Genomic DNA, 25,539 nt, shown 5'->3' on the forward strand with positions numbered 1-25,539 from the left:
ACACCTGCGGGCTGTGCGGCTCGCACTGGGGATGCACGGAGCTGAGTCGGGGCGCGGGGGGACGCGGCACCCTGCTTCCGTGTCTGTCTGAGTTCGGGGCCCCACCCCCCGGACGGCCCTCCCAGCTCGTCGTGTGCCCCCCATGCTGTACGTTGTCCCCCGTGTGGGCTGGCCACGCGGCAGGCCCATCGCCGCTGCGGCTCAGTCGTGGGGTGCCATGCTTCCTGCACCTCCGTCGTGGCCTCCTTCCCATCTCCCAGCTCGGCCTTGACCCCCTGTTTCTTAGAGCTCAGTTCTGATCTCTTCCTTTCCCCTGCTCACGGAGGCGCTGCCCTCGGTCCCCTGCCCCCCCTTAGTGTGGCCCCCCTCTCCTGCCGCGCAGCGTCGTGACACCCGTCGCCAGCCTGGCCTGCAGCACCCTCGTGCTGTTCCGTGGTCCCGGCTTTGGGCTCCTGGGTCTGTCGGCCACCAAGGGGTCCTGGCCACATTCCCCCTAGACCCTGGGTTGCTTGAGCCCGGGCACACCATCTCTGGGGTGCGCCTCTGCCCCCCGTGTTCTCGCTGCACACAGCACGTGACATCCTCGGGTCGAGAGCACGTCACCACTTTCCTGGTCCTTTGCGGTTTCTGGGACGGCCCGGCTCCGCGTCCCGGAGCTCTCGGGCCCAGGCCATCCGTTTCGTCCCTCCTGTGAGGGGCACCCACTCTCCTGGCCGGAGCCCAGCGCCGTCGTGAGCACACGGGGGCGGCCGCCCTCCCTTGGTCTGGGATGCAGGCGGTGCCCGGTGCCTGAGTGTTGGGTGCCCGCTGCAGGTCTGGGGGAGAAAGGCCACTCAGGAAGCACAGGGGGTGACCATTCTCGACAGACGGGGACGAGAAGGATGTGACTGGCCTCCCGGGCTCCCATGCCCTCCATCAGTGTCCGAGGTGGCCTGGCCCCACCCCGAGGGTGACTCTCCTCCCGCCCCTCCCCCCAGCACCCACGGAGTGACAGTCCCAGCCAGCTTTGTTACCGCCGGCCACGGCCGGGCGCTCTCACCTGCCGTCCGTGTGGGGCCCGGGGCTGCTGGGGCTGGGGGCTCCCGCAGGGGCCAGGCCAGGGCCCACCCTCCCAGGGAGGCAGGCGGGGGTCACCTGGACAGAGGACGCTGGCCAGCCCTGGGTCCAGCTCCCTGGTGGGCCCGGTGCCATGGTGACGGGGCTGCCGCGTTCCTTCCTCCTGCGCCAGGTGGCTCGTCCCTCGGTCTGGGCAGACAGTGTCCGGGGCCCAGGGACTCACGCCAGCTCCAAGGCCGTCGAGTGTCCGCAGCGGCCGCGGGGCTCCGGCCTGACCGCCAGGCGGCTCGGAGCACGGGTTCTGGGCGGTGACGGAGCCTCGCCTCCCGCTCTGTGGCCCTGGCGATCGCCCTCTGGGCCCAGGTTTCCGGGCGGCCGACGTGGATGGACAGGAAGGATGCGGTCACGAGCGGACGCGCAGCGGCGTGGGGACGCGCCGGGCACCCGCCGGTCTTCAGCACGCGGTCGGGGCAGCGAGAGCCCCGGAGGCTTCCGTGCTGCCGCCGTCACTGTGACCGCGGGAGCAGCCGTGGGCCCGGGCGCCAGTGGGGAGGTGGAGGACGAGCAGCAGGAAATGTCTGCGTGGGGGCCCGTGTCCCACGTGGGGGGCCGGGCTCGCTCGCTGGGCTCCAGCTTCTCTCTGACAGAGGCCCGGGCGGGCACTGCGGGAGGGGTCCGCTCGACCTCGGTCTCCGCAAAGCCTCCGCCAGAGCGTCCCCGGCCCCCGAGTCGCTGCGGGGCGCTGTGGGGGGGCCTGGGCCAGCTGGTCAGCGGGCAGCGGGCAGCGCGGGGCCAGCGCGGGAGCCGCTCCCGGCATGTGCTCTGCGTCCTGCGGCGTTTGGGGAGAGCCGTCGAAAGGCGGAGCGGGTCACGCCACGCACGCCTGCTTGTGCGAGTCGTCACGAAGGTCCGTTCCAACGGCGCCTGTCGCCGGGCAGGTCCTTTGTCACGCAGGCTCTGCCCCCCTCGGGGACAGCAGGCTGCCCTTCCGCCCGCTCCCTGCTCTGACGCCCCCGCCTCCTCCCGGGTCCTGTGACTGTGTGGAAGGGGACGTGGTGCCCTGGCCGGCCTGGGCCCCTGGCCCTGGGCGGCCTGACGTGCACCCCGCACCCCACCCGGGGGGAGGTTGCCAGGTGGACGCGGGAGTGGCAGGGCCATCACAGGCTGCCCCACCTCGTCCCCAGGAGCTGGGGGCCTTGGGGAAAGTCTGTGCCCCACGGGCCCGGTGACTGCCTGCGCGTGACCCCGTGTGCCGGGCATGTGGCCGCCCTGAAGGGCCAGTCTTACATTCCGCGGTGACGGCGGTGCTCTGGGCTGACGGGGGGTGCAGGGGCTGTGGCAGGTTCCTGCTCTCTGCCCCCGGTGACAGGACGGAGAGGCCAGAAGCCAGGCCTGGCCTCTCGGGTCGCTCAGCTGCCTTGGGGACCGGAGGCCCGGTGAACAGCTTCCCGCTGGGATGTGGCCCTGTGACATGTGGGCCTCCAGGCTGTTTCTCCAAACTTGGGGCATGCTTCTAGGAGAACAGGCACCTGGAGGTGGGCACTCCCCACCCCACCCCGAGATGGGAGCAGCCCCCGGAGCCCCACCGCGCTCATGGGGAGCTGGACACCGAGAGGGGCTGTGGAGCCATGCCGCCTGCAGGCAGGTCTGAGGGGACCGGACTGTGGCCGAGGGGGCCCAATTCCCCCAGCCTCTGGCCGACCCCCACTCCTGCCCTGAGGCCTCCGGCCAGTTTGCCGCTGAAGCAGGTTTTCAGCTCTGAAACATCCAGGTCAAACCCACACAACCGGTGCTGAAACCGCAGATGTCCCCGGCCCCCCGGTGGCACAGACCACAGATGTCCCCGGCCTTCAGGAGGGCCCCCCGCCGGCACTGCTCACGGATGGGCTGGAAACAAGGCCTGAGCTGCTCCAAACCTCGTGGCAAACCCCGTGTCTGTCGTGACCCGGGGTTTGCCAAGAAGTTCTGGTAGAGGAGACCACGCTGGAGCCACAGCTCTGTGTGATGCTCCCTCCCCCTCCCCCCCACTGAGTGGCCAGGATAGGGATTCAGGCAGTCGGTGTAAAGTCATAGGCTAACGGAGGGGCTGTTAATTCACCGTCTGACGGCATTCCGGAAAGTTCTCCTTCGTAGGGCCCTGTCATTCAGTCCTTAGTTCATTCATTTGTTCGTACGGTGGCCCCTGGGTGCCAGGGCCGGGTGGGTGCTGGGTGGGCCGTGACCTGCAGGGCACACCCCTGCCGTGTCCGTGGCCACGCAGGCAGGCACGACCGGACGGGTGACGGAAGCTCCGAGTCATGACTAAGGCAGGTGGCCGTCACAGTGGAGCCAGGACAGAAACACCGTCGGGGCAGGCGGGGCTGGGCCCCTGGTCCCAGGAGGGCCGGGGGTGATGGCCGTGAGGACGTGGTGCCTGGCCAGGGAAGGGGGTGGGCCGGGGGTTATTCAGGTGCGAGGGCCCGGCCCGTGCAAAGGCCCAGGCCGTGGGGACAGCGGCCGTTAGGGGAACGGGGAGGCCTCCCCGGGGACCGAACAGCCTTGAGAGGCGAGGGCGGGGGCCGGGTGGGCACTGCGCGTGCGTCCCCGTCCCTCGGCAGTTGTGTGCCCTGCGAGCCTTTGGGGAATCACGCATCGGGGCTGCAACCCGGCCGCGACCCGCTTCCCGCCCTGAATGAGTCGAGCTCAGCGGTTTCCGGGGAAGGACAAAGTCTTGCAGCGCGTTTTCAAAGTAGCGAGTGTGGGCGAAGGGTGCCTCGTCGTGGGAAAAGACCAGCCTCACGATCCTTCCGCGGTGGCCGTGAGCTGCGCCCACTGGGTGTGACCCGGGAAGGCTGCTTTGAAGCAGCTCATTAAAGCCAAGAGTTGTTCCTTGTCTCCTCCAGGACCCCAGGGTGTCCCCAGCGCAGTAATTACAGACCCGCACACCCTGCCCAGAGGCGGACGAGGCTGCGTCCTCGCCCACGCCGGCCCTTCGCTCCCAGCCTGCGCCCCGCTGCCTTCTGCCTGATTCGGTTTTATTTTGCAGTGGTAGAGGTGGTTTTGTTAAAATCATTCCAGAATCTGCCACGTGGCAAAACATGCAGGTCGGGGGGACCATCTGTAGAAGCCAGGGGTCCCAGAGAGGCAGCACCTTCCGTGCAGGCCTGTCCCCCTTTGTCACCCTGCTCACCCGACAGTCACCGGCTGCAGTCTGCAACCTCCCCTCTGTCCCTGTGTCCAGATCTAAATGCTGCGTCCTGTTCTCTGTGAGAACGACCTTATCCCGATGCTGGCTCCCTGGCGTCAGCTCCGTGGCCGAGGATGTGGGTGACAGGTTGCCGCGGGCAGCTTGTAAGACAGGCTCCCTCTGGGAGCGGTAGGCAGAGGGAGCCAGACCATCACTCGGGGGCGTGGCGCGGACGTTCTGTGGACAGGCCTTTCCCCCGCTCAGGAGCCCAGAGGCCACTTGGGGTGAAGACTGGGGCCTCCTGGGGGGTGGGGGAGGCATGCCAGGCTCTGCCCCCATGGACCGCTGACCGGTGGGATTGTCCAGGTGTCCAGGGCCTGCTCCACGTGACCTCCTCTTGCTTTCAGGAGGTGTGAGACACCGTCCCCACGTGTACCTTTTTTCCTGTGCCCGACTTCCTAAAACGAGTGGGACAACGAGGATGTGGTCACTTTGTCTTATAAAAGGACATTAAAATGGAGCCTCTTTATAGCGCAACCTGGGGGCCCCAGGCCTCCTTGCCCCCTCCTAGGCCGGCACCCTGTTTCCAACCCCGGGGTCCCCCCCACGCTGCCTAAACCCCTGAATCTGAATTCAGTGGTGACATTGAGGCACTTTTCCCCAGTAAATTCCTAAAACCTTTTGAAAGGCTTAATTTCAAAGAGAAACAGGCCCGTTTTTGAATCTCAAATATGACTTAAGAAATAAAAAAAAAAACCACCGGCCAAGCTCCCTGACTAGGGGGAGGCTGGGCGGCGTTGTCCCCCACCCCCCTCCTCCCGGCGGGGCCCTGGGCTCCCCGCGCTCGTGCCGACGCCCTCTGACTGCCCCTGGACCTCGTGAAACCGCAGAAGGCTCGGGTGCAACTTACTCTCCTTTTAGCTTGTTCATTCGTTCACTTGTTCATTCATTCACTCCTTCTAGCTCAGCTGCCGAGACTCTGAGCCAGGCAGCCCCAGCCGGGCTCAGCCTGTGCCAGGCACTCGGCGTCAGCCCCGGGGCGGTCGGCTGCAGTTCCCCGTGCAGCAGCCCCTTCCGCGTCACACGAGGCAGCGGGAGGCTGCGAGCAGGCGGGCGTGAGCCCCCTCCCCTGCTCGGTGCTGCCCGCTCGCCAGAGGAGGTCACGACACCCGCCTCGCTCGCACCCCCCTTGCCACGGTTTGACCAGCCTGCAAGACGGAGGTTTCAACGCTGCCAGGAGGCGAGAACCGAAGATTCTATGTATCCTGGTCTGGAGCAGGATCTGACACACAGCAGATACGTGGATACAGAGTGGGGACTCGTGGCAGATACAAAACAGATACAGAGTAGATTTAAAGGAGACACAGGGACATACAGCAGACGGTAACAGACGTGTAACAGGTGCATAGTAGGTCCGTAATGGGATCGACAGGCTGACGGCTCACGAACGCCCCGGGGACCACGCCGCTCTCCGGGGTTCTTTTCACGAGGGAGGACTGTGGACGGGCTTTGGAAAAGTGCCCGACTTCCTTTCCCACTGCTCCCCTCCTTTTTACCGGACACAGAGCCTCTTCTCCTGTCCCGTGGGTGAAGGGGCATCGCCCATGCTGGGCGACAGGCCCGAGCGCGTCCTGGCCATGCCCGGCTGGGCCCATCCCCGACCTCCGACCCAGGATTCTTTTTTTAATTTATGAATTTTTCCTCAGGGTCTGGTGTGGGTCTTTCAAGGCCCGTTATGTTTTTTGTTATTTTTTATTTGTTTGAGAGCAGCCACAGGGTCCTAGAGACTTCATTATTTTTTTTCTGTATTTCATCTTCATCGGTAAGAGGCCACCCTCCCTGCCTCACTAAAGCACCCAGAGGTGGACGTGCGCAGCCCAGAGTGGGGACCAGCAGCCTTCGAGCGGGCATTGGCATCGCAGGCCAGCAGGCAACCAGGGATGGGGAGACTTCGGGGCTCGCATGGGCCTCCAGAGGGGGCTGGGGTGTGCGGTGGGCGGGGAGCCCGTGGGCTCCCCTGACAGCCAGAGTGCCCGGGCAGCCCAGGAGCGCAGTCGGTGCAGTCGTCAGCTGCTGTGGTGTGGGCGTGGGTCTTGTCATAGGAGTATCCAAGCAAAATGGGTTTGGGTGGGTCATCGGTGGCTGGGAGCTGCTGGGGGCGATGACCAGGCGGCGTCCAGGTCATTTATTAGCCGTGGATGAGAGTCCTTCCTCCAGGGTGGACAGGGCCGCCCGTGGGATGGGGACGAGTCCTGAGGGCAGCCCAGCGTAACAGCGGGAGGGGGTCATGTCCATGTGGGTCATGCCGTGTGGGGGCACCGCTGTGTTCCTCCTGGACTCGGTTGCATGTGGCTGATCCCTGAGGCCGGAGGGCCGTGGGCTCCCCCACCCCGTAGGCCCCGAAGGCAGAGCCTCCTCCTCCCGGAGGTCACCCTTCGCCCTGCCCTCCGCCCCTTAACTCACCATTCGCCCCTCAACGCTTGGGACATCAGCGCCCTGGGCAGACCCTCCGAGCCCCTGATGGGGCTGGGGGTTCCATACCCTTTCCCCAAACCCTGCGGTGTGAGTCTCAGCCTCGGGGTTTACAAACGTTTGGCAGGTGCGCGCGTCCGGCCTCCTGTCCCACCATCTGTCCATCTGGAGTTCCCAAATTGCCACCCATGTGGAAAGGGCTGGCGCGGGGGGTGGGGGCGGGCAGGACGGGTTCCTTCCAGAGCAGCTGGCCCCCCACCACCACCCCGGCTCCCGCCGGTTCCAGGACGCGCCTCTGGCTTCCCGGTGCTGCTGAAGCCGGGGTGCGTCCTGCAGGAAACTGGGGTGCATCCTGCAGGAAACCGGGGTGCGTCCTACAGATCTGTGCATCCCAGTTTCGCTGGCGACATCGTCTTTTTCAGTGGCGCATGGAACACGGGCGGTCCCGACGGTCGGCCTCGTGGGTGCAATGCAGAACGGGAAGCCAGGCAGGCCTTGGGCAGAGGGAGGGCCGCGGTGTGGACACGGAGGTGGCCGTGACCCCGTCCTTGCAGCAGGGGTGAGTCCGAGGGCAGCGGGTCTGCGGCATGGCCCAGGAAGACGGTGCAGGCATCGGCGTGGACAGGGAGAAGGGACGCAGCACCCGAGTCGGGTGCTACCCCCGCCCCTTTGTGGGCTGGCACGCCGGAACGTTCCGCTCTCTCTGTAGCAGGGGGGTTCTGATTGTCGCCAGCCCCGCGCTCCGTGACAACCCCCTCCGCTCGTCACGTGTTGCCTTTTGCTCGTGTTTCGTTGGGTGGTTTTGTAACTACGTTTGCGACAGAGACTGGCCTGTGACGTTCAACGTCGGGATTTCACACGGAGGTGTGCTGGCCGTGTAAGACCGATTCAGCTTTTTTCAACTCCCAGGAAGTTTTTACACAAGGTTCCTATGGTTTCTAACTTATTTACGTGGAAGAATTTACCAGTAAAGGCCTGCGAGCCTGCAGTTTTCTTCGGGGGAATGTTTTAGATTATAGGCTTAATTTTCAAAGAGAGGGCAACTCTTCAGATGTCGTATTTCTTCTTTTGTCGCCCTTGGTACGCTGCATTTTTGAGGGTTTCTTTGAGGTCCGAAGGGCATTTACTCTCGCTTGGAGTATCCGTAGCGCCGTAAGTGCGAAGCCACCTCCGGGGGTTTGTCTTTCTCCTTTCGACTTCGCCCCTTTCTGCCCACGTGTTCTGTGCTGTGCGAGGCGCGAGTCCGGCCCGTTTTGCCTTCCTCTCGGACGGACGCTTCTGTCGTCCAGAAACGTCGCTCTCGGCGGTGAAGACGGTCACCGCGTGGACGTCGCCTCGGTCCGGCGTCGGCGTCGCCAGCCCGAGCGCGCTGGGTTTCCCGTCTCGCTGCCGGCGTGGCTCCAGCTCGCGCCGGGAACGGCCGCTCTGCGCCTGCGCGGAAGCGGGTCGGCGTCGGGCCCGCCCGCGACCTCTCGCCGCAGCCTCGCGCGCATGCGCCGCGGCTCAGGCCTGTGCGCGCGCCGCCGCCCCTCCCCCTCCCCGTCGCTTTGTCACTCTGGCGGGCGCTGCTCTGAAGGACGCTCGGGTCGTGCAGGTCCGGCTGCCCGCGAAAGGCAGGACGCGTTCCCGGAACGTGCCGTGCGTGACCCCGCGAGGCAACGGGTGAGGCGAGACCCCGACGCGGCCTCGGTTCCGCGGCTCGGCGTCCGCGCCGCGGCGACGTGTGTCGATCGCCGCGGTGCCGCGTTTTGAGCGCATCGGTCCACGCGGCCCCGTCCGCTCGCACTTCCTCCTCCCAGGTGGCTGAGCCCCGGCGACTTTCCTGCTGCCGGAAACGCGCCCCTCGGGGCCGCCGTGGGCGCCAGCGCGCCGGCCGCTGACTGCCTTCGGCCTCTGTGGACGGCCCTTCCCTGCCGTTTCCCACGGGCGTGACGTCCCGGGGTGGGGGGGGGACGACCTTGTCCGTCGTCCTCGGGCTTCGTGTTCCCGTTGGAAGGTGCTGCGAGCCTGGTGCCCGCTCCCCTGGAGGTCACGCTGCTTTCCTCCCCCGCCGACCGCCTGGCGGGAGCGGGGACTGGGCCGCCTCCCGGCCCTCGGCCCGGAGCCTGGGGCACCGCGTCTGCCGTCCCTTTGGCAAAGCGCCCTGGAGTGTCTTTTCGCCCACGGCCCGGCCCGCCGCCCCCTCCCCGGCCTCATCACAGACCCCCGGCCTCCCCCGCCACGTGCTTCCCCCGCGGTCCGGCGCTCCCCCCCCCCCCCACGCTCGCGTGGCCGCACCTGCTCTTAAATCCGCCTCCCGCGCCGCCTCCCGCGCCACCGCACTGGTCACCAGGGCTGCTAAAACCCTAGGAGTTCTAGAATTTGCTTCTTTTTTTGTAGATTTCAGTTCACTGGTGAAATCCTCTTTCTTCTCTCTCTGAGTGTGTTCAGATGTGCAATCACCTGAGAGTCCCCCTCTGTTGACCACTGAGTCACGTGTGTCTGTTTCTCGGCCTGCCTGATTTTTGATTGACTGTCAGACCCTATGTTTGACTTACCAGACACTGCGACCGACTCTGGCAGCTAAGTTCCCATGAGCACCGCTTTCTGCCCAGCGCGGGGCGCCACGCTGGGTGGACCCCACCCAGCAGGACGGGCGCCCCTCCCAGCCGCACAGCCTGCCCCAGGGGATGGAGGCCGCGCGTCGCCCCCTGTCCCGCGGCCCCTCAGGGGCCAATGTGGTGGGTGCGGCTGCGGTGGCAGGCAGCCGGCCCCGAGTGACGTCCCCACAGAGCGTGTCCGGCCGGCCCACCCCGGCTCGCTCGTCTTTCCTTGGCCACCCTCAACGCGTGGACAGTGCCCTGGGCCGGGGTGCCCACCCCGTCGGCAGCGACGGGGCCTCGTGCCCCATCTGTCTTCCCCAGGAGGGGGGGACCCCGCGTGCAGCCCCAGGGGCCGTTTCTGTCGCGCGGCAGCCCTGGGCCAGTGGCAGCGCCGCGTCACCCTCCCCCAGCTTCCTCAGACCCAGACGAGGGCGGACGCCCGGCCGTGCCAGCGTGGGGCCGCGCCGCCCGGGCCTGAGGGGACGGGCGTGTCGGGGTGCCCTGGTCCCCTCGCCTCCCAGCGAGGAGGCACCAGGTGAGCCCCGCACCGGAGGCGTTGCAGCCTGGCCCACAGTGCTGTGGCCAGCCCACGAGGCCACCCCCCCACAGACACTGGGGCGCCGAGCCACGTCCCACTGCCCCGTCCACGAGCACCTGACTGTTTCCTGCACTCAGCAATTTAAACGTTCATGGTGTCTGTCGTTGTCTGTCCGTCGGTGTCCGCCGTGTCCCGAGCGCCTGCCCTGGGCACTGACAGGGACCCCCGGAGCAGCGAGTGGGGCCGCGCAGGAGGCGGCAGCTCTGCGATGAGGGGGGCAGTGGGGAAGCTGGGGGGGGGGGCACCTCGCGCGCGGCGCAGCTTCCCGCCCGTCTCACAGGCTGCCCCTGGTACCGCACCTCGCAAAGCCAGCGCGTTTGAAGTGACATCTTGGCCTGGGATAGATCAGTGCTGAGCCGTGGGAGTTTGGAGTGTAGACTGGTGACAGAGAGTCCCCAGCTCCGGAGGTCGGCACCTCGGGCTGGTGGCCGCCCCCAGGGCCACGACAGGGCGGCCCGCCCCAGCCGCCCCTTCTCGCCCTCGCGGCCTGGCCGAGGTGTCCAGCCGTCCTGCCTGGTCCCTGGAGCAGCACCCATGTAGCCAGCGTCACCCAGCAGAGCAGGAGAAGAGAAGGGCTTTCGTCCCAGTGGCTCCCGCAGGGAGCGAGCGCCAGGCCCCCCAGGACCCGGTGACCTGTCCGCGGCCCGTGGAGCAGTGAGCGGTCACCACGAGGTCGTGTCCGAGGGCAGTGTTTGCCCAGCTGCTGTTGTCCCTCAGCCCCCCGGCCAGTGTGGCCACCAGGCTCTGGTACGGCCCTCAGCCAGGCTCATGTCCCACCCAGAATCCCCACCTCCTGTTTCTAGAAGGTCCTGCAGCTGCTTTTATGGGAAATGCCCCGGGAGCCCGGGCACCGTGGGCTCCCGCCCCTGCCCCCACGTCCCTGTGAGCCGTCCCAATGACGGCACGACCAGGCCGCCACAGCCCCGCAGCGAGGCCTCCTTCACTGTCGACATCATGTGTCAAACGTTTGCCCAGAAAGAGCCGGACTTGCACCGCGTTCTCCCCGGGACGGGGCCCTGCCCGCCTGGGGCCCAGAACGCAGTGGCAGCCACTGCCCGGGAGGAAGCCGGCCCCACCAGGGCGCCAGGGCCCCCGCCCAGCCCCACAGCTGTCCCGAGGGCCTGGGCCTGGGCAGGTTGCCAGGGCGGCCCCTCCCCCACGAACAGGGGGCCTGGGCCCTGTCCGACCTGCTCCAGGAAACGGCATGTCCCTGCACGTCCCCAGACCGGGCTGCGGAGTCAGGCAGCCTGTCCCTGGCAGCTCAGTTTTTAAATGCATTTTCTTTGCCTCGTCAAAGCTCTCAAGACACCAGTTGCCATAGAAACAGCTGGTGAAAATCCTGCAGCCGCCCTAATTATAGTTCTAGAGCCTGGGGCCAGGGGGAGGGCCGAGATGGGGTGCCGGGCCCCCGAGTGTGCCCGGGCCCTGGGCTTCTTCACCGTCTGGTGTCACCTCGTGGAGCATTCGGGCGGGTGGGGTGGGGACCCAGTGAGGTGACGGAACGTGTTTGCGGGGCCCGGCGGGCACACCCCTGCCAGCTCTGACCTGTTCCGCCCGGGCCGGACGGGACCCTGTGACCCCGCAGGACGCCATGTGCAGGACGTGGCTGGAGCTGCCCCCGGGCCTTCCCTGTCCACCCCGCTTGTCTTTGTGACCCATTTCCAGGGTGTGTCCGCCACTGAGGTCAGTAGGATGGAGGGTGGATGTGCGGCCGGCCGGGCACGGAGCCGCCCGCCCCTCGGCCGTCACCGCGTTCTCCGGGGCCATTGTCCTTTTCCAGTTGTTACACTGGCTGTTACTTCAGGCCACAAATGGGACTGACTTTCCGAGCAGAAACCCAAATGCTGAAATGTGACTGTTGTTTGCTGACGGCCCAGGTGGCCCTGGCCAGCCCGTAGTCAAGGCAGGCGCTCGGCGATGGGCAGGAGGGGCCGCAGTAGCCCCGGTCCAGTCCCGAGACTCGCCCGGCAAACCGAGAGGGGACACGTTCCACGCAGCACCTGAGCCACGCTCCTCAGAACCGCCACGGTCCCCAAAGCCAGGGACGTCTAAGAAAGTGTCACGGCCCAGAGCAGCCCAAGCTGGCGTGGCCACTAGGCAGGGCGTGTCCTGGATGGCCAGCGGTCAGGAAGAGGATCAAGGGGGAAACTGAGGCCATGGCACAAAGTGTGCAGCTGGGGTGGCAGGGCGTCAGCACCGGTCGTGGGCGGTGGCGGGGGCAGCGGGTCTGTAAGGGGCCCTGGCAGGGAGATGGGGCAGGGCCCAGTGAACTGGGCAGTCGTCCCGTCTCCGCAGGGCACTCGGTCCAGGGCCCCCGGGACGCCTGGCCCCGCGGGCGGTACCCGACCCGGTCGGTTCTGTCCTGAGCCTGCAAGCCTGAGACGAGGGGGAGGTGGCAGGCTGGCCCTGCGGGACAGTGACGGCAGCGCCCGGCGGCGGAGCTGGGACACTCCGCTGTGACGGGCCCCGGGCTCCGGTCCCTGTCCCGGGCGTCCCTTGCTGAGGCCCTCACCACAGGGGCTCGTGCTTCCTGGGACACACGCGGCCGTCACTCGGACACGTCCTCCCTCCGCGTCCCCGTGACTTCGGTGCCCCCCCCCACTCGCTCGGGTCACGCCCTGTGGCCGGAACTTCTGCAGCGTGAGGCGCGACGGCAGAACGGGCTCAGGCGTCTTTTCCTTCCCCGCGATTTCACGCGCGCAAGAGCCCTGCTCCCCGCACACGGCGGCGCCCCTCGGGGAGTGAGAACCTTCTCCTTTCCGCTCACAGGAAGCGCGTGGTGGCATCTCTCTGCCACCTCCGGTCGCTGGCATCACCGCCCCTGCGCCCTGAGCAAGGGCGACGGGGGTGATGCGGCCGCCAGCTCTGGGACACTGTGACTGTCTGACCACTGGGACTTCCAGCCTCTAATAGCAAAATGTAGATAATGGTCTTAGTAAAAATTTTGAATTTTCTTCACCTCAGATTATTAAGATTCTCTACACGTCACTCTAAAATTGGTTGTCATTTTGCTTCTCACGTTTAAGAGCTAAGTTTTAGAGGGGACAGATTTGCTGATGGAGCGAGGCCGGTGTCTGTCAGCTGAGGCCGACGTGACAATACCCCAGACCTGGGGGCGAAGTGACAGACGTTTCCCTCTCAGTCCTGGAGGCTGGAGTTGGGGGTCAAAGTGCCAGCAGGGCGGGGCACTGGGGGCCACTTCTGACTTGCAGGCGGCTGCCATCCACCATGTCCTCTCCGGCCTGCGGCCTCCTCACCCAGTGTCCTCAGCTGGTCCAGAGTGGGTGTGGACCGTCTCTCCTCCTCCTGCCAGGACGCTAGCCCCATCGTGGGGCCCTGTCTCTGGGTACGGCCACACGGGGGCCTGGGCTTCCACTTGGGGCCCGGGGCACTCAGCCCTGACCACAGGGATGCAGGTTTCCTCACCATGGAACCGGCTTCCGGCGGGAGGGGGCGCGGGGCCCCGTCTGACCAGCGCAGCTCCCACTGTGTCCCCCGGTCTGTCTCTGTCCTCCACGCCTCCCCCCTCCTTCTTCAGGGCTGGTCAGGGAGTGTGATTGCCACACGAGGGGACGGTCCGTCCTGTGGACGTTGGCAGGGACGCGATGGGGGCCAGGCTTCCTCCGGATGAAGCCAGAGGGGGCAATGTTGTCTGCGTAGAGGCCCCGGGGTCACCGGGACCCCTGAGAGCCGAGGGGCAGATGGACCGGGGCGTGAGCTCGGCCTCCAGTGGGGCCTCCACCTGCTGGCCACGGGCTCCCCCGCAAGGGCCCCGGACCTCCCGGCTCCACGGTCGGCCCACCGTGCCGGGGAGAGCGTGTGAATGCGCCCTGCACCCCGAAGGTGCTGCTCCCCGCCGGCACGCGCTGGGGACCGAGACCGGCGGCTCCGGCGGGCGCAGTGAGGGGGTTTCCCGCGAAGCCTCTGGAGCTGTGGACCGGCTAAGACGCATTGTCATGGCAACAGCGTTTAGCAGTTCGGATCCAGCAGGAGTGTTCGGTCTGTTCGCTTTCCTCTGCCCTAGGATTCGTTAGGCTGGGGCCCTCGGGGGGCGAGGGGGCTCTCGTGTCCAGGGGCGGGGTGGGACGGTGCTGGCTGGACGGCAGCCACTGCCCCTCGGCGGATGGCGGGCAAGGCCTCAATGTCACATGAGCTCGCGGCCCATCTGAGCCGCATCCCCACGTGGAGCAGGGACCTGGTTTCCGTGCCTGGAGTAGGGGGAGGGGGGAGCACGGGGGCCCCTGTGGGCCCCGCGGCCTGCCCTCAGCGGCCGTCCCCACGGCGACCCCGGCCGCCCATCTTCGTCCTCCCCGCCTAGGCTGTGGCATGAGGGTCAGGTGAGACGAGGTGGAGGGGCCGCTACCGGGAGGCTGTCACCTCTCTCCTGCGCCCTGCGCCCCGGCCGGCCGGGCGGGAGCAGCCTGCCCAAAGGCTCCCGCCCATGGCGCAGGGCCCACACCTCACGCCCTTTTCATGTCTCCCCAGAATCCATCTACCGCCGCGGAGCCAGAAGATGGAGGAAGCTGTATCGCGCCAACGGCCACCTCTTCCAAGCCAAGCGCTTTAACAGGGTAAGCGCCGCGGCCTGGGGTGCAGGCTCGGGCCCGTTGTGTGCCGGGTGCCGAGTGCTGGGTGCTGAGGACTCAGGGCAGTGTGCTGGGTGCTGAGGACTCAGGGCTGTGTGCCGAGTGCTGAGTACTGAGTGCTGGGTGCTGAGGACTTAGTGCTGTGTGCCGAGTGCTGTGGGCCACTTTAACAGTGGACAGAGAGGAGGGAGGCACCTCCTGCCAGGAGCGGGCTGGGCTCTGTTGAGCACACAGCGAGAGTCCGGCACGGATGAGCCTTTGCCCGGCTTCCTGAGCCTGCAAGGTCCCCGTTTGGGTCTCTTCCCGGTGGCTGCGTGACAAACGCAGCCTGGGCCTCGGTCCCCCACCGTCCCAGTTATGTGACCCTTGGTCAGGGCACCGCGGCTCCTCGATGCCCCTGCCTGCGTCCAGGGGTGTGGCAGCTGACACCAGGACACGTCCTGTGCTGCACAGTTTCCTGCTGGCCGGAGGGTCGACCATGAACCCCAGTCTGCCGCCACCCGGCCCCCCACCTGGCCCCCCCACCCGGCCCCACCACCTGGCCTCACCACCCAGCCCCACCACCTGGCCCTACCACCTGGCCCCCCCCCACCCGGCCCCACCACCTGGCCCTACCACCTGGCCCCCCCCACCCGCCCCCACCACCTGGCCCCCCCACCTGGCCCTACCACCTGGCCTCACCACCTGGCCCCACCACCCGGCCCCCCCCCTGGCCCCCCCACCCGGCCTCACCACCTGGCCTCACCACCCGGCCCCACCACCTGGCCCTACCACCTGGCCCCCCCCCCCACCCGGCCCCACCACCTGGCCCCCCCACCTGGCCCTACCACCTGGCCCCCCACCTGGCCCCCCACCTGGCCCCCCCACCTGGCCCCGTCGTGGAGGGCATGTTAGTTCATTTTCCATCATTTCTCTACACAACGCTTTTATACTCTCCAGAAATGACGTGATTCACGTGGCCGTGTGATTGTCCCAGTCACGGGGGAAGAGGCGGTGCCTTGGTAGCGAAGGACCGTTAGTGTCCTGGGGTTGCTGGAACCTAGCTCCACAGACTGGGGGGCTGAAAACACAAATTTGTTCCCTCAGGGTCCAGAGGGCAAAACCCAGGTGGGGGCAGGGCCGCCCGACGCCCCGAGGGCGCGTCCTACCTGCCGCCGTAACTTCTGGCATTGCCGGCGCTCCTGCTCCTTGGCGGCCCCGGCTTGTAGCTGCCCCTGTCCCCCCACACCCCTCCCCATCTCTGTCTGCCCTTAGAGGTCACCGGTCACCAGGTCAGGGCCCACGTGGCCCATTGTGACCTCAGTGTGCCAACTCACTGCACCTACGAAGGCAGTTTCCGCCTAAGGTCACATTCCGAGGTTGTGGGTGGACACGAGTTTGGGAGATGCCTCTGAGCCCAGCACGGCACCCAGCGTGCTCACCTGGCCGGGCCGCGCCCCCCCCCCCACGTCCTCAGAGCTCGTGGTCAGTCTCTCTGTCTGGGCTCGAATGTCCATCTCTCCAGGGTACCGGAGCGGGCTCTGAGCCCTGCCCCCATGCTGGCCTCCAGTGAAATGCATCTCTCACATTACCGCATTACCGGCTGCCTCTCCAGTCCGAGGTGAAGGCCACTTACCCCGCGAGGCAAGCCAGGGCCACAGCACGGAGGGACCTGGCCTTTCCTGCCCTGCCGGTTTTAGGGGAAAAAGTCCTTCCCTGACCCCAGGGTACAGACTCCGCCACGGCCCCTCCCCCCCACCTGCCCCGCCTCAAAATCTCTGGGCAGCGCATTTTCCTCCCTACGGAGAAGCCAGGACTGGGCAGGGACACCCACTGCCGCCCGTCCCCACCCTGGCCGGTTTCCTCAGCTGAGCTCAGTGCGGGCTCCTGACACAGGCGGGGCCTTTCTGTTCTTCTCCTGGAGCAGTTTGAGGCTCTTTCAACAGGAAGTTGATAAAAATTGCGAAGGAGGATTAAAACATGTAAATGAGTTACAGCTCGGGAGAGTCTGGCCGGGAAACGCGGGTGCACGTGGGCACGGGACGTGCCGCGTGGCAGCAGGTGGCTCTGACCTGTGAGCCCCGTGCGGTCGGGGTTCTGCACGTTCCCCGTCACGCACTCGGCAGCCAGGGTCCCCAGCATGCGTTTCGGGGTGTCTAGAACCATGAAGAACCAAGAGCGACCATTTAAAATCTTTAAAAATACTGAAAAAAGTACCAAGGGAACTGTAGACTCCAGCAGCTCAGCAGTGTGCCCGGTCAGAACGCCGGGCAGGGTCCTCCGCACGCTGCCCTCAGCCTGAGCAGCGCCCCCCAGGCGGGACCCAGGGCTGCCGCTCTTGCGCACGGCCGGCGAGAGCTGCGGTCACCCTCACCGTCGTCCTCTGTGGGTCCCCTGGGATGGGCGCACGTGGAGCCTGGGGGGGCAAGGTGACCGGGCCACCCCTCACCCAGCTCCAGGTCACCCTGTGGGCAGATCGGTGGGGGTGCCCGTGTCCCAGGACCGCGCCGGCCCGGCTGACGCTGCGTGTTGCCCGCAGAGGGCATACTGCGGCCAGTGCAGCGAGAGGATATGGGGGCTCGCGCGGCAGGGCTACAGGTGCGTCAACTGCAAGCTGCTGGTCCATAAACGCTGCCACGTCCTCGTCCCGCTGACCTGCAGGAGGCATATGGTGAGTGCGGGGTGGGGGGGCCCTCAAGCCCGTGTCCCCGCCGACCCGTGCCCACAGCGGCTCATGTCCACACTGACCCTGACAGCTCAGTCTCCCGTCTCAGTGGGGTCCCAGTACTGCCCTTGCTCCTGACTGGACGACGGGAGGGGCCGTCGTGAGCTGCAGGCCGTGGCCCAGAGTGGGGCTGGCGGTCTGGGACAGGCCTGGAGCCCCAGCACTTCGGGGGGCTGGTGCTGTCTGTGGCTCAGGGCTGGGCGGGGGTGGGGTGAGCCGTGGCCCGTCCCGCCTGGTTGCGAAGCAGCTCGTGGGAGCTGGGGAGGCAGAGGTGGAGGGCCGGCCGTGTGCTGCGCCCTCGCCACCGGGCTGGGGGCGCTGTGTCGGCCCCTCGGGGCATCGCTGGCGGGCTGCTCGGCACCGGTACCCAGGCCTCCACCCGGGCACTCGCCCAGCCGCTCTCGGCCACGTGCAGCACGGCGGCTCCCCTGGGCCCCGTCGCGGAGCGAGCGGGAAGGACGCCGATGCCACTGCCCAGCGCTGCGTGAGCCTGGGACCTCGGGGTCCCCACACTGGCTGACGGGGGGATTGGCACGTCTCTCTAGGGGTCCCCGTCACTGGCTGCCAAAGGCCGGAAAGGCGCGCAGACCCTCGGGCCCCCGAGGTCCACGCTAGCCTAGGAAAGAGACCAGCCGGGAAGACTGTCCCCGGGGCTGAGGGACGCCCATGCTGGAGCCTGGCCGTCCACAGCGGGGAGCTGCCTCGATTATGACATCAATGCATGGAACCCCACGAGTCGGGGGCTGGGGGTCCGCGCTGGGCAGCCGACGGGCTCAGATGTGGTGTGGGGCAGGGGCGGGGGATGTTACCAAGCATGATGTGAAAACAGCCAGTTTATAAAGTACCCGCCGGAAAGGCCACGGCCGGCGGTGCTGAGGGGCCGCCTTCGCCTGCGGCGTCACAGGTCACTTCCCGCGAGAGCGCGACAGCTGTGTTTGCGTGATGTGTATCATGATACGTGTTACGCTGTGTCGCGATGGGCGGTTGAAAGAGCCCGCGGTGTCTCGGAAGCTACATCGTGACATGTGCGCAGGCCCGTCGTGACACCCCGTCTCCCGGCAGGATTCTGTCATGCCTTCCCAAGAACCTGCAGTGGACGACAAGGACGACGACGTGGACCTTCCTTCCGAGGAGACCGGTGGAAGTAGGACTGCGCCCCCACCCCGGAACGCCTGCCCCCCCCCCCGACCACGAGCCCTCTCTGGGCCCCGCCTGCCATCCAAAGGCCTTGTCAGCGAGCATGGCCGCCTCGCGGCGAGGCCGGGGCCACGCTCTCCAGGCCCCTCCGCCCCGGGCAGGGCTGGGTGGGGCGGGTGGCCTTCCCGGGGCCCAGTCTCCGTGCGTTGCTGTCCCGGGTGTCCGGGGTGGGGTCTTCCCTCCGCACCGGCTCTGGGAGTAGCACGCAGGGTCGAGGCCACGTGCCGGCCCCTCCCACAGACCAGCTGTGCACAGGGCATGCTGGTGCGTTGTCCCTGAAGTTTTGTGGGATTTTTTTTTTTTTTTTTTTTTGGTGGGTAGCGACTTTTTTAATGCTAAGAAGCATTTGGAGAGAGATTTTGATACCAGATTTGATGCGGGCCCAGCTCTAAGCCTCCAAAGTCTGGACTATTACAAGGGTGTGTGACAGTCTTAACCCTCACTTGATGAATGCGAGTCCCTTTCCTGGGGACCCTTGAAGGGCAAGACGCGGCCACCGCACATAAAGCACTTAGCTCTGCACGCAGAGAAGACTCGTAGCAAACAGTGGCCTACCCGTACACGGACCTGTCCACACCCCCCCCACCATCACCCACCCACCCGCCTCCCCACCTCCCCGTCACCCACCCACCCACCCGCCTCCCCACCCACCCATCACCTACCCATGCACCAGTCACCCCCCTACCCACTTCCCCATCACTCACCCACCCACCTACCCACCCACCACCCACCCATTACCCACCCACCCACACATCCACCTACCCACCCACCCATCACTCACCCACCCACTCACCTACCCCCACCCATCACCCACCTACCCACCCCCTATCACCCACCCACCCACACACGTGCTCTAAGAATAAAAACTAGAAAACCAGACACCAAGATCCTATGTGACTAATTCCCTCTGGGTGAGTCACTGGGGAGACTTGTCACGAATGTGGGTCCGTGGGCCCTGCTCCCGGGTGCTCGGAGTCCGCAGATCCGGGCGGGGCCCAGGAGGCTGCATTTTCCTGAGACTCCGGTTGGTCGGAGCGGCCGCCCCATGCGTTGCCCTGGGCGCCGCGGGCAGTGAGGGCTGGGTGGCCCCACGTCTCGGGCCGCGTCCCTGGCGACACACCCGTAACGTCCTCTTCTCTCTCTCGCTAGTCACTTACATTTCTTCCACCCGGAAGCGTGACAGCCTCAAAGATGACTCCGAGGTGAGTGCGCAGAGCGCTCGTGCGAACCCGCAGCGCGCGTTTCAGAAGTTCGCGAGCTCCTTCCGGGGCCACGTGGGGCGCGAGCCAGGCGTCTTCAGGGTTGTCGCTTGGAAATGGGGCGCGGTGGGTGCTCGTCTCGTGCACGCTGACGTGCGTGGGGGCGGGGGTCCCCCCGGGGGTCCCCTGGGCCAGGGGCATCTCCGAACGGCGGGTCACGTCGGTGAACGTGGCAAACGTGAGCCGCTGCCGGACCTCAGGGTGGGGGCGCGTGCGCGCCGGGCGAGCCACGCGAGACGCGGGACTTGGAGGGGGCGCTCGCCGGGGCCGCGCGAGCCCGGGCCAGGAGACCCCTCGACCCGCGGTTCTCTCTGTCGAGCTTGGATGATGGCCACCCCTTCCCATGAGGCCGGACACTGAGCACCGTGCCCGGCACGCTGGAAGCTTCCACAGCACCAATGCTGGCCTGGCGGCCTCCACGTCAGGACAGGGTGGCTCCGGCCATCACAGCTGCCAGGCGCACGCGTGACCTCCACGCGGGGAACCCTGTGCTCAGGCGCTCTGCCGCCTTGAGAAAGGCGGGAGGCTGGCCGCTGGGGCGGGCTCGCTGGCCTCGTGCCGTCCCCTGGGTGCCCTTGCGAGGGGGGCACTGTCTGTGGGCCCAGGGTCAGAGGGAGATGGACGGATGCTCGCCTCGTCCCCTGGAGGTCTGGCCCCCTCGCTCCCCACGTTCGGGTTCGTAGGTTTCCGTCCCTGGTCGCCCGCGGCGGGATCAGCGCCTCGTGAAGCAGCGCGCACCAGCACCCACAGGCGCTCCTCGCGCGGGGCGCAGGCCGCGGCCCTCGGGCCTTGGGGACGGGCTGTGCGGTGTGATCCGTTGGGAGCTGTGAGGAGGGGATGGGGCCCAGGGCCTGACTCGAGGCTGCTGCTGTCACCGCTGGGTCTTGCTTGGGGCGCACCCTGTCCGAGTCCCCGGAGGCTGCCGTCCCTGAGGCTCTGCAGGGTCCGGGTCCTGGCACAGCGCAGTCTCCCCACTCTCTGCCCCGGAGGCAGAGCGGGTCCAGGGCTGGTGTTCGAGCTGTAGTTCTTGTCCAATTATTGGTTTTGTCAAATTGTTTCTCGCACCACCGAGCAATTCTCCAGTCCCCAGTGGGTACTGACTGTGTGTCCTACACTTAAACCCGGTCCCCACAGTCTGCCGGAGACGGCACCAGACCCCACAGTCTCAGGGCCCTGCGCCCCAGCCTGGCTTGTCATCACAAGTTCAGGTTGTTGCCTGCGGTTCTGACCGATCTGGTATAAATCGGTGGTTCCCACGACCTCCTAGAGCCGGTCAGAGAACTCAGAGGAACACATCACTCAGTGGCCCACCAGTTTATTGTAGAAGGACATAACCAGGGACAGCCCGGTGGGGGAGAGGGCCACCGGGCTGCCGTGCCTGCTGACCCTGCACCTCCACCTGGCGGTCACCCCCCGAGGATGTCGGCCCGTCCTGGCTTTCTGTGGCTCCGTGACAGGCAGGATCGGTTCAGTCATTGGCCTCAGTCCCCAGCCCTTATCGCTTCCCAGGAGGTGAGGGTGGGACTGAAAGTTCCAACCCTCGGATCACATGGTCGGTTTCCCTGGCAACCAGCCCCCTTCCTCCTTGATTTAGGGGCTTTCTGAAAGTCAGCTCATTAGCATAACAAAGACGCCTCCTGGCATTTAGGGATGCCTGGAGTTTTGGGGGCCATGTTCCAGCACCTGGAGGAAGCCCAAACACTTAGTTTTTGTTACAAATCAGTGTCACCGTGTGGCCCTTCTGGCCAGGCAACCCCAGCCACCCTGTCCTGCTGTCCGCAGCTTCAGCCCAGAGGTTCGGTTTGGCCTCTGCAGTCAGACTGTGTTCCGGAAGGAAACTGGCCACCGGGCCCATCCCCAAACCTCAGGGGACAGTGCCCCTGGCACCTCCGCCTGCCGCTTCCCCAATGTAACTGGCAAAAGTCACCCTTTGGACTTCTAGACTTTCTGCCCGGCGACTGTGTCTGGAATGAGTGGGGGGCAGTTGGTCAGCCCCTTTGTCCCCTGCACGTGGCCTTGCCAGAGATAACTCTCGAGGGGCAGCCGCCATCGGTGATCGAATCTCCTCTTTGGTCGTGTGTCCCCGGCAGCGCTGGCTGGGGGCCTGGGCAGGCCTTTGCAGACGGGAGCTGGTTATGGCCCGGGAGGGGCCAGGCAGGTCCCCCGTCCCAGCCCTGATGGCCCTGGGGCGCGCGAGCCTGTGGGCACCTCACGCGTCCTGTGAGGCTGGCCCTGAGAGTCCTGCGTCAGTTTGAGGGCCGCCTGTGCGGCCTCTCCAGCCCCTCCCGTCAGCTGCGCGGTGGGGGCGGGGGTCCCGGCTGGGGGGCAGAGTCGGGGCGCTGAGGCCTGGGGCTCTCTGATGTCGCCCCGTTCCCTCTGTGTCGCGCCCACCCCGCCCCCGCAGGCCCTCAAACCGGTTATCGACGGGATGGACGGGATCAAAATCTCTCAGGGGCTGGGGCTGCAGGACTTCGACCTGATCCGGGTCATCGGGCGCGGGAGCTACGCCAAGGTGCTCCTGGTGCGGCTCAAGAAGAGCGACCAGGTGTACGCCATGAAGGTGGTGAAGAAGGAGCTGGTGCACGACGACGAGGTGAGCCCCGCCGCGCCGGCCCCCCGGGCCCTCCCTCGCCCCGGCGAACCGCACGGAGCCTGAAGTGTGCACGTCGCTGGCGTCCGGCACGCTTGTGGTGGTGCGTTGCCGTCCCCCCTGTCCGGGGCCAGGCGTTCGCAGCGCCCCAGCAGGGGACCCCGCAGCCCCGGCCGCCGCTCAGCGCCCGTCCCCGGGTTTGCCCGTCCTGGCTGCTCCACACCCGTGGACTCGCACGCCGTGTGGCCGCCTGTGTCCGGCGTCCGGCGCTGGCGTCACGTGTGCGAGGCGCGTGCACTTGGAGCGAGCCTCGCTGCCTCCCTCCCCCTCACGGCCGCGTCGCGTTCGGCCGCGTCCGGTCCACCCAGCCGCCCGTCGACAGACGCTGCGGTGATCAGTGTCGCTGCGAGCGTGTGTGTTTGGGGTCAGTCTGAGGCCCTGTTCGCAGGCCTTTGGGGTCTGGGACGGCTGGGGCACAGGGCGGCTGCATTTATCAGCCGCGTGAGGACCCGCCAGGCTCCCCCGCGGCGGCGGCTCCTTCCTGTCCTGGGTCCCAGCGTCCTCCCCGCGACCCGCGGTCTCCTGCATCAGCGCCGTGCCGGTGCGTGTGCGGGGGCGCCGGACGGGGTCGGGCCTGCGTTCCCGTGACGCCTGACGGTGGGGGCCTCTCTCCCGGGGCCTCCTGGCTTCCTGCGCTTTTGATCTTTTCCTTTCACACCTGAACGCAGGTTACGTCTCTCAGGAGCAGAGAGGAGACCGACGTGCAGCTGCGGTGACACTGGTGTGGCCCGGCTGCGGGCGGCACATCGGGGGCTGGGTGCGCAGGGAGCGGCCGACCTCGGGGCTCTGGGGGGCGGGGCTCCGGGGGGTGGCGCGCAGCCGCTGAGCGTGCGCTCGCGTGTGTGTGTCTGCGAGACACTGGTGTCCCATGGCCATGAGGCTGTAAGGCCACCACAGCATGGGGCCGGATGGTGGCCCCAAAAAGGCATGTCCACGTCCTAACCCCCGGCCCTGTACCTGTGGGCCTATTTGGAACTGGGGTCTTTGCGGATGTAATTACGTTGAGGATCTTGGGGAGTTCATCCTGGGTGGGCCCTAGATCCAACGGCAAGTGTCTGTTTAGAGAAAGATGTGAGACAGAGGTGGTGACCCGCAGGCAGAGGGGGACGGACAGGCCCAGGGACTCCGGCAGGCACAGGAGCTGGAAGGGGGGCTGGGCTCCACTGGCCCCTGCCGCACCCGGCGTCAGGCGTCTGGCCTCAGACTGAGAGAGGCTCAGCGTGTGGAGCTGCAAGCCCCCCGGCCCCCTGTGTGTGGCGCCGTGACAGGCTGGCCTCAGGAGTCCGGCAGGCAGTGAGGAGCCAGGCAAGTGGGAGACCCTGGTGGCTTTGCCTCTGCTTGCGAGAGGGGTGACCCTCGGCGACCCCCCAGGGCTCTCTGCCTGAGCAGCTGGGCAGCTGGCGCTCTGGAGAACAGCCGACGGGCTGGTTGGGAGCCCTGCCGAAGGCCGGCTCTGCGGGTGAGGTGCTACGTGGGCTTGGCCCGGCCACTGTGCGAGCAGGCCAGAGACAGGCCTGCGGGGCTTCTGCTGGGCAGGCGCAGTGAGGCCTTCTGCCTGGGGGGCTCCTGGCAGACAGCAAGGAGCAGACGGGGCGCAGGGCCACGCCCGCGGAGGACGGGGCCCGTGGTCTCGGGCCCAGCAAAGGGACGCTCCCCAGGCTTTGCCGATCTGCTTCCCGACCTTCTGGGAAGGCAGCATGACGTTGGACGGGTCCCTTTCCCATTGGTTTCCAGAGCCGGGGGTGAGAGGTGTAGCTGACCCAGGAAGTTTTCGGTGCTTCATCCAGCTCCACCTCCTGGAGCCGGAATGGAACCAGCACTGTGCGGTCTTCGTGACTCGAGTGGACCTGACTTTGCAGCCTTTCCCCACGTTGCAGCGTGGGTGGGCCGGGATTCAGCCCCGTGGGAGGAGCGGGGCCGAGAGGTGGGTGGGGGGCGCTGCGGAGCGTGTCTGCTCTGCCACCTCTGCTTCCTCGTGTCTCAGGTGGGGGTGATCACACCCACCGCCCAAGGCTGCCGTGGGGAGCACGTGAGGCCGTGTGCAGTGGGCCGGTGGCCCAGAGGCCAGCACTCGGCTGGTGACGGTGGTGGTGATGATGGTGAGGATGGTGGAGATGCTGAGGATGATAATGGTGATGGTGGCGATGGTGGTAGCGTGATTTCCGATGCCGATGCCGATGCGCTTCCAAGTGGGCATTCTCGTTTCCTCCCTGTGTGGTCTCCCCACAAGCAAAGGTCAGAGACGCTCTCTCCCCAGGACGCCTGGGCACAGTGTTCCGGAGCCTCGTTAACGCTCTCTGGTTTCTGCTTCAGGACATCGACTGGGTGCAGACGGAGAAGCACGTGTTCGAGCAGGCGTCCAGCAACCCGTTCCTGGTCGGCTTGCACTCCTGCTTCCAGACGACGAGCCGGTAAGCGCGAGCCGCAGTCGGCAGGAGCCGCGGGGTCCTCCCCGTCGCCAGTACGGTTTTCCGTTCATCTGACTAGCTTCGTCGTTCTCATTGGCAGGTGTCAAGTAAATTTCACACATCTGAACGTAAATTACTTAATTCCGTTTACTAGTATTTATCGACAGCATGCCACTGAGTCCAGGCTGCCCGATAGGAGGGGGGGGTTCTGTGCTGCTGCGTCTTATTGGCTAGTGGGGTCGATTAATAAATATCAGCAGCTTGACCCGTAAGCCGTTCACATGTTGGAATTCTGCTTTTAAAAGGTTTGAAGAGTCCTGGTCTAGGATATTTGATTCACACTCTGTTTAGAATTCACTGTGCCAGTCGACTTGAACTCACCTACTTTGTTCATTTGAAAAATTACTAACTGTGGTCCGTGGGGGTCCTCGAGAGCACCCCCGTTTCGATGATTCACTAGGACTCTCAGGACCCAGCTGAGTCATGCTCAAGGCCAACGTTCTTTGCTGTGGAAACAAAGTCGGCAAAGGGGACAGGCGCGGTCCCTGGGGCGCGGGGGGGGGATCGGCCACGCGCCGAGCAGCCTCCCCCGGAGTCACACAGGACACGCGTCAAGCCTCCTGACGGTTTCTCCTGGGGGTCGGTCACCTGGGCACCTTCCACCTGATGGGGAGCGAAATCCCAGACTCCAGACAAAGCAGGTGTCCGGCGTCAACCAGTGCGTGTGCACAGACGCACGAGCGCAGCGAGCCTCGCGTGCCCTGGGGAGTCGCACCTCAGTGTGGGGACCGGTTCCCCGCAGGGCCCCGGGCCCCGGTAGGGACCAGCCCTGCGCCAGGCCTTTCTTGGCGCTGCCATGTC

At 66.4% G+C, this 25,539-nt stretch overlaps 1 protein-coding gene across 4 annotated transcripts in view; it reads left to right on the plus strand.

The window, feature by feature from the left end:
- PRKCZ (protein kinase C zeta) overlaps positions 1 to 25,539 on the plus strand; it is a 71,151-nt gene that overhangs the window by 28,973 nt on the left and 16,639 nt on the right. For all 4 annotated transcript variants that reach the window (XM_036227710.1, XM_036227703.1, XM_036227715.1 and 1 more), the window contains 6 exons: positions 14,360 to 14,445; positions 16,979 to 17,110; positions 18,227 to 18,308; positions 19,511 to 19,563; positions 22,025 to 22,213; positions 24,584 to 24,681. In XM_036227710.1, the coding sequence (XP_036083603.1) occupies positions 14,360 to 14,445; positions 16,979 to 17,110; positions 18,227 to 18,308; positions 19,511 to 19,563; positions 22,025 to 22,213; positions 24,584 to 24,681 (640 nt within the window). The remainder of the gene's footprint in view (positions 1 to 14,359; positions 14,446 to 16,978; positions 17,111 to 18,226; positions 18,309 to 19,510; positions 19,564 to 22,024; positions 22,214 to 24,583; positions 24,682 to 25,539) is intronic.

This window comes from Rousettus aegyptiacus, unplaced genomic scaffold (genome assembly GCF_014176215.1).
Source record: "Rousettus aegyptiacus isolate mRouAeg1 unplaced genomic scaffold, mRouAeg1.p scaffold_m13_p_1, whole genome shotgun sequence".
NCBI lineage: Eukaryota > Metazoa > Chordata > Mammalia > Chiroptera > Pteropodidae > Rousettus > Rousettus aegyptiacus.